At 47.9% G+C, this 7,882-nt stretch overlaps 1 protein-coding gene across 5 annotated transcripts in view; it reads left to right on the top strand.

Annotated features, from left to right (window-relative positions):
* The first annotated feature begins 499 nt into the window (after positions 1-499).
* The window catches only part of MSL3 (MSL complex subunit 3), a 16,200-nt gene continuing 8,817 nt past the window's right edge, over positions 500-7,882 (top strand). Inside the window, exons 1-9 of one of the 5 annotated variants that reach the window (XM_040266472.1) lie at positions 500-654; positions 1,959-2,041; positions 2,410-2,505; positions 2,834-2,934; positions 3,498-3,577; positions 4,128-4,250; positions 4,824-4,984; positions 5,758-5,916; positions 7,469-7,731. In XM_040266472.1, coding sequence (XP_040122406.1) covers positions 553-654; positions 1,959-2,041; positions 2,410-2,505; positions 2,834-2,934; positions 3,498-3,577; positions 4,128-4,250; positions 4,824-4,984; positions 5,758-5,916; positions 7,469-7,731 — 1,168 coding nt within the window. In that variant the 5' untranslated portion in view covers positions 500-552. Of the gene's footprint in view, positions 655-889; positions 1,031-1,958; positions 2,042-2,409; positions 2,506-2,833; positions 2,935-3,497; positions 3,578-4,127; positions 4,251-4,823; positions 4,985-5,757; positions 5,917-7,468; positions 7,732-7,882 lie in introns of those variants that run through there. The other 4 variants (XM_040266475.1, XM_040266476.1, XM_040266474.1 and 1 more) reach the window with 4 other exon arrangements.

Below are 7,882 nucleotides of genomic sequence, written 5' to 3'. Positions count from 1 at the left end.
AACCCCGGTGCTTTAATCTCTCTTCCACCACGCTTCGCTCCCCACCCCCACCCCGAATCAAGCGCACTGCCCCTCTAGACCCGACTCTGGCCCGACGTCCTGCCCACGGTGACCACCGCGTTCTGCCAAGGTGGCCAAGTCGGCGCGGCCAGGGAGCTTCCCCGCCGCCAGTGCCCACCCCAGGTTCTCCGGTCCTCGGAGCCGAGACGGCGCGTCCGGCGCGTTGACCTCGTGGGCGCAGCCCGCTGCGGCCCCCTTTCCCAGGAGGGCTGGAGGGGCCACGGGGGGCCCGACTCCCAGCCCCCCGGGAGCCCGGCGGCGTCTCACAGGGACGCGCTCGATCGGGAGCGCGCGCGCTTGGCCGCTCTGAGGTCCAGCGGTGGCGCGGGGCGGGCAGAGGCGGGGCCGAGGGCGGGCCGGCCACAGCCTCCGCCAGTCCCCGCTCCCTCCCCGCCACCCCTCTGCCGCGCGCCACCTCCCAGCCCCCACCCCCCTCCCCCACCGCGCGCGCTCCGCCCGCCCCGGAGCCTCGCCCTCCGCCACGATGAGCAAATGAGCGCGAGCGAGGGCATGAAATTTAAATTCCATTCAGGGGAGAAAGTGCTGTGCTTCGAGCCTGACCCCACCAAGGCGCGAGTGCTGTACGATGCCAAGGTGCCGCCGCGGAGGGGCAGGGAGGAGGCGCGGGCCGGGAACCCCGGGACGGGAGGCGAACGCGGATGCGGGTGCTGACGGTGCGGCGGAGCGGGGGAAGTGGCGGGGCTCGGCGCTCCTTGCTCGCGGCTCCTCGGCCTGCGCGGCGCCGCACGGGCGGCAGGGGGCGCTCGCGGGGCGCCGCGATGGGGAGTCGGGGCTGGGACGCTTCCGCTTCCGCTTCCGCTTCCGCCCTGGGCCGAGGGCTGCGCCGGCGCCGTTGGAAACGTAGCGCTGGCGGTGTCGCGCTGCAGGAGCCGCGGCGTCGGTTTGTGTACCTGAGGGCGGCGGGGGCTCCGCGTCCAGGAGGCCGCTTGCTCAAGGCCTCTGCCTGGAGGTTAACACTCCCCGTCCTGTACTGTCTAGAGCCGCTTGGGCTCCCGCGCGATGCCTTAATCGAGCGGCCCCCGTCCTAATCCATAGGTAGCACCGCAGTGCTGGCTGTCAACTGGCGACGCCGTTGCCCTGGGCCCGTGGTGGTCTGGGCTCGGCCCCTCCCTCAGGCCTGGATCCTCTCTGAGAGCCAGGTTGAGCGGGTGTCTTCGTCCTCCAGGGCCTTGCACCATTTAGGTTTTCAGTCGGCCGTGTCGCGCCCCTGCCTGTCCCCCTAAGTTTCGGAGGTTGGGAGAAAATGGAGCCACATCAGCAGCTCCTTCGGTCTGGGTGGCGTGAGGGAGTGGGTCTCGCAGGTCGGGGGTGGGGGCTGGCCCAGCGCCCCTCCGGGCTTTCCGTTCTACTTTGGGGCTCCAACCCGCTGCCCCTGCCTCAGGTTTCTGTTTGCCGTGTCTCCTCCCTCCCTGCTTTGAGTCTCCCCAAGGGTGACACGCCCCTTCATTTGCCCCCGAATTTCCCCCTGGGGACACCGCTAGGCGGGATGGCAGAATCTGCGAGCCTAACTGGCCCTAGGATCCTGCGGAGCCCAGGAGACTACAACTCCCAGAGGTCTATCGGCAGAGGCTCGCTTGTCAGGCCGGGACTCTCTTAGTTAGTGACAACTCGGCTGACTAATGGCTTCAGAAGCTACACCCGTTCTCACACTCAGAGACCAATCAGGGGGTGGTTGGGGGGATGTTTCCTATTTTGAGGCATCCACTCAGGGGAAAAAATGGAATTGAAAGGGAAAATGTTTCAGCCCAGCTCTCCGTCAAAAAAGGAGAGAATGCTTTCCTTTCTTTTACAAAAAAAGCCCATGATCTAGTTTTCCTAATCCAGCTTCTGATATTCTGTATGTTCTATTGTTTGTGGACGGTATTTTCTGGTTTCAGATCGTCGATGTTATTGTTGGGAAAGACGAAAAAGGCAGAAAGATCCCAGAATATCTGATCCATTTTAATGGTTGGAACAGAAGGTGAGTGTACTTGTTAAACCTGACTGAACATTGACCATCTGTGCCCAGGAACATTGCAAACTTCTTTGTTAAGTTTTAGAAACACTCCTTGGAAAGTTTCATTTCCTGTTTTTGCTTTTATGTTAAACCTTGCTTACTCTGAAGAATGATTACTTCTGAGTCGACTGTATTTGGATTCTCTATGGGTGGTTTTGGAGACTCCCATTGCTTCTGTGTCTGAATGAGTTGTGGTTTCTCTTTTTGTGATTTAAAATACCTGAAAGGTAAGTAATTTTGAGACACATGTGTTCCTGTGTGGTGCTTTTAACATTTGTTTCCTGTCAAACTAAAATACTGAATTTTACACTCTTCCTCTTTTGTTCCTTTAGCTGGGATAGATGGGCAGCAGAGGATCATGTCCTTCGTGACACCGATGAAAATCGGAGATTACAGCGAAAATTGGCCAAAAAAGCTGTAGCTCGCCTGTAAGAATACCAGAAACATGAATTTTGCTCAATGTGTTTTCTTCTAAGGTTTAGAATTTTTGTCAGAGAAAAGTTTAAAAATCTGATAAACGTGGATTATCAAGTCATGTAACATATTTGAAACATAGGAGCAAATAGTGTTTCTGTTGTATTTGAAATAACTGCTGTGCTTTCAGAGAGATTATCCTGTAGTATTTTGAAATGGAGGTTACCACTTATGTTTTAAAATGTAATTATATCTTTGGTACTTAAGAATTATTGTTACTGCATTTTTTTTAACCTCAAGATCCATATCAGTCAACATTTCAGTGGTATTTATCCATTTCAGGAGAAGCACAGGAAGAAAGAGGAAGCGCTGCAGGTTGCCTGGTGTGGACTCTGTCTTAAAAAGCCTCCCTGCTGACGAAAAAGATGAAAACGCTGAAAACTGTGAGTGGCTTGACTTATTGTCTCTGGTTAAAAGGAGTTTTACCTAGTTCTTTTATACTGGAGGGTTGAGGGGAAAGATTCACTGAAACTTTAGACAAGGGAACTTTGTAAGCTCATTTCATAAAACATTTGCCCATTTGTTTTTGATAATTAAAGTAGCAGTCAGAAAGTTCCTAATTAGACCTGGTGGGTCTTGCACATGACCCCTGCCTTCTCAATCAGTGTCTTATAGTAGCGCCTCAGAGCTCCATTCTCATGTTTTCTTCATGGTACCTCGCTCCACTTGTGAATGTGACAGCGAACAGTAAGATCCTAGGTGACTAAACACTTGCAGATCATTTACTTGTGTGGTTTTTGCACCCCTTGAGGTTGGTATTATATTTTTAAAAAATAAATTTCTATTCTGAAAGGTCCAATATTTGTGTTCAGTGTTTAAACTTTATGCTGGACAGCAGTTTATTATTACTAGCAGTAGGACACCCATGCCATCCTAAGGAATTGTAGATGTAAGGGTTAAGGAAGTGTGTAATGCAGGTTTGCCTGCTGTTTTTTGTTTTACCTAGCAATAAGCAGTTCCTCTGACAGTGAAGAAAAGGATGGAGAAATAAGTGAAGAGGGTGATATTGAAGAAAAGACTGAAGTGGTATACAGTTCTTATTGTAAAAACTCTTTGGCATATATTTTGGTGGTAAAATTTTCTAGTTGTGAAATGTTTTGTAAAAATCCATCTTTTTAACCAAATGTGATAAAATTGTACTTCATATATAAGGGAAAAAAACTTTTTTACTGTAAAAACTTCTCTGTGGCTTTTTATACTCATGAAATGTTTCCACAAATCATTTCACCTTTTTCTTTCCAATGAAATTGTGAACTTTTTATAATGCTGATTAATTTTTAAATGGTGTGTATCAAGAGTTTAGTGTCTTCTGTTTGCTGAATATGAAGTTAATATGAATCCCACTGGTAAAGTTAAATTGGGAAGAAAAGAAATAATCATTTGCAATGTCGTTAGTGCCCTAAAACAAATTAACTTTTGGCCTTTGATATACTTCTCATTAGAACATGTGACATCATACTGGTGTAAATGTCAAGGATTAACTGGTTTGTTTCATTGTAGGCTGTGCTTATGTTAGTCCTTCTTTGGGTGTAGACTCTCTGTTTTAGGAAGTTAAAATGGGATTGTGATATTGCAGAAGGAAGGACCAGAGCTGCATGCAAAAAAGGAAATGGAAGAAAGAACAATAACTATAGAAATCCCTGACGTTCTGAAGAAGAAGCTTGAGGATGATTGTTACTATATCAACAGGAGGAAACGGGTAAACAAGGAGGACACATAAAACATGGATTTGTAATAGAGCCATATTTTGCAGTCACAGAAAGTTGAGAGCCTTGGAGGAGTGAAACTCAGGTTCTGTGCTGAGTTGGGTTTTACACTTCTCTGGCAGTAGTGTTCTCCTGATGGAAGTGTGCTCAGTCTTTTCCAGCCCTGGCTGCCTGTTAGAATCTTCTAGAGAGCTTTGCAGAGTCCTGATGCCTGGGCTTCAAGCTTAAGGTGAAAACTGATCTGTGACGTTGGGGGTGGCAGCTGTGGATATCTTAGAGGTTCCCCAAATGATTCTAACAGGTCCCTAAGCTGAGAATCATTGCTTGCATTTATTTTTAAAATTAGTTATCAATTAACTTTAAATTGTTATTGTAATCTACATGGGGATATGATCAGTAGAAGAAAAGTCAGAGTTTCAAAGCACATTTACCTAAAAAATTATCTTCATACACAATTGACTTTATTTTTGAGCTTCAAAAATGATGTACACAAGACCACTGTTTCTTGGAATATATGGTTTATCCAGTGGCATGTATACATCAAATGTTTATGTTTTTGTTAACAGTTAGTGAAACTTCCATGCCAGACCAACATTATAACTATTTTGGAATCATACGTGAAGCATTTTGCTATCAATGCAGCCTTTTCAGCCAATGAGAGGCCTCGTCACCATCATGCTATGCCACACGCCAACGTGAATGTGCATTATATCCCAGCAGAAAAAAAGTAAGTAGGGGAGGGAGGGTTGGCATTTCATGGTTCACTCTGGGTATTAGAGAATAAACTTCCATTTAGAACAGGTAACACTGTCTCTGTTTCAGTTACTATGAATTCACATACTGTTATACTTAATTCACACAGTAACCAGTTAAGTTTCAAAATACTGTTCTTTTTCCAGAATGTTCAGTAACTCTTTAGGAGTGTGATGTGAATCCATTGAGGATATGCACTGCCTCAACACTAGAAGAAGTTTTCAATGATGTAATTTAGGAAGTGGACTCTTTTTTTTTTTTTTGGCTATGAGAAGTACCAGAATGGGGAATGAGAATTTTGTTGAAACCTGTTTACAAACATGTCTTTACCCTAATCTGAGTAATTGTCCTCATAGCTTGCCTCCTTCCCAGTAGGAGTGGAGTCAGACAAGTAGATTGTTCCAGTTGAAACAGGTGTGTCAGCTCATCACGACCACCCTCTTCAGCTGTGGGTGACTAGGGTGTGTCTACTTTCCATAGCACAGGCTACTTGGGCTCCTTGTGTGGCACTGAGCATATTCACTTGTGTTCAGTGTGTAAGTTACAATTACTTGCTTACTGCACCCTATATTCTAGGTCTGTGCTCCCATTTAATTATTGTTAGCACCTACAGACTTTGTGTTTTGCACACTTAGGTGTAATATATAGTGTTTAAAACTCTTCCTGATTAGAAATGTGCGCCTTCATTGTGACATTTTGAAAAGTTCTGTTATTTTATTGCATCTCTAATCTCTTTTATCCTTCCAGCGTTGACCTTTGTAAGGAGATGGTGGATGGCTTAAGAATAACCTTTGATTACACTCTCCCATTGGTTTTGCTCTATCCATATGAACAAGTTCAGTATAAAAAGGTGACTTCGTCCAAATTTTTTCTTCCGATTAAGGAAAGTACCACAAACACTAATAGGTAAGTTAGCTTGCAGTTCAACCATCAGCTATCAGAAATCAAATAGCTAGATCTGTTTTCCAAGATTTCTGTTGGATGCTATGGGGCCAACACGTTTGGAGGAGGGAGTAGATTGCAAACCACTGTCCGTCCTGGTGGTTTTCTTTTTTCTTGGGTAAGCTTGAGTCATCATTCACTTTCAAATGTCTCTGGAAGTTTTTACCAAGTGAAGATTTCAGTGTAGAGAAATTGGCTTTAGAGTAGCCAATGCCCTTCTTTCCAAGGACAGTGGGGTGAAGAGAGCATGGCCTGAGAAGGTTGGGTGTGGGTTTGAACTTGTGACTTGGTGAGGTGTCATCTGAGTCTCTTGCTTTTCTTCTAACAATGGAAAGAACATTTGCTTCTGTAGATAGTTATTAAATGAGGAAGTGCATGAAGGGCTGGCTGCCTTAGTCCTTCAAGTAAAGGTTAGTTTCTTTCCTGCTCTGCTGTGTCACCACTGTCTTCCCTCGGTGACCAAGCATTTCCAAATCTCCATTCTTTGGGTACAACAAAAGTTCCCCCTGCACCTGAGTCCATGCCTCTATCTGTGGAAGCTACTTCCATGTCTGCCTCAGGCCCACTTCCCGAGCGAGTGATCTGTTTTCATGATTTCCACCCCTGCATCTCCTCTTGCTTGTTTCCCATCTATCTTGGTCTCCCGCTTCCGTCTGCTCCCCAAAGTCACTGACAGTTTCCCACTTGCTGCACCAAGCATTGCCCTTCTTTCCCCTTCAGCCCCTTGCTCCCTTTCCTCCTCAGGTCCTGTCTGGTAATTGTCTGTCTGCCTTATGACCATCTCTTCTTTGGCTGCCTTCCTTCCCCGTTGGTTCCACCCCATTTGGGACGCCTGTGTGATTCAGTGGGGACCTATGTTGATGTCCCCACACCCTCCTCCAAACCTCAAGATTCCCAGTGTCCAGAGTGTTTCTGTGACTGCGTGTTTCCACAAAATGTGGCCAGCGTTTGTGGCATTCTAGCCCTATTAGTAGTTACACTGTGACAAAATGATGTTGTATTCTTACCATGGTTTCTCAGCCTTGGCTCGACCGATATTTTTAATTGGATCATTATTGGTGGCGGAGGCTGAACTATGCGCTATAGGATGGCAAGCTGCATCCCTGGCCTCCACCCACCAGATGCCAGTGGCACTGTCCCAGTTGTGACCATCAAAACTGACTCCAGAAGGTGTCTGTGTTCCCCCCAGAGTGGAATCACCCCTGAGTTTGTTCGCCCCAGAGTGGAATCACCCCTGAGTTGCGAACCACTGAAACAAAACAAGGACAAAGGATATCACAGCCTTTAATGCCAGGGTGCCTTGAAGAGTTAAAAGGGTGAAAATGGTATAATAATGTTTAGGTACCTTTTAAGAAAGTATTTGTTTTGGCATGTCTGGAAGTGAAAGTTTCTAAGCCTCCTGGAGTGGAGTGGAGGCTGTGTTTTCTGTCTGAAGAAGGACATTGAGGAACCCCTCTAGGCTTTGCAGAGATTCTGTGGACTGGGCACATCTGATGCATTCCTCTTCCTTCTGTAGGAACCAGGAGGAGCTCTCTCCAAGCCCACCTTTGCTGAATCCATCCACACCACAGTCCACAGAGAGTCAGCCAACCTCAGGTGAACCAACCACCCCCAAAAGGCGCAAAGGCGAGCCGGAAGCCTTGCAGTCTCTGAGGCGGTCCACGCGCCACTCTGCCAACTGTGACAGGCTGTCTGAGAGCAGCGCCTCGCCCCAGCCCAAGCGCCGGCAGCAGGACACGTCTGCCAGCATGCCCAAGCTGTTCCTGCACCTGGAAAAGAGTAGGTCCACTGCCCGCAGGAGGGCCATACTGGGGAGAGCTGAGGTGGACTCTGTGCTTGGTCTGGGTCAGGCACCGTGCTCCTGAACCCAGTCCAGCGGGAGATGGGAGCGGGGGGGGGGGGGGGGGGGGGGGGGGGGGGGGGGGGGGGG

Source organism: Oryx dammah, unplaced genomic scaffold (genome assembly GCF_014754425.2).
Source record: "Oryx dammah isolate SB20612 unplaced genomic scaffold, SCBI_Odam_1.1 HiC_scaffold_23, whole genome shotgun sequence".
In the NCBI taxonomy this organism is placed as follows: Eukaryota; Metazoa; Chordata; class Mammalia; order Artiodactyla; family Bovidae; genus Oryx; species Oryx dammah.
This window is presented reverse-complemented; position numbering and strand designations above follow the sequence as displayed.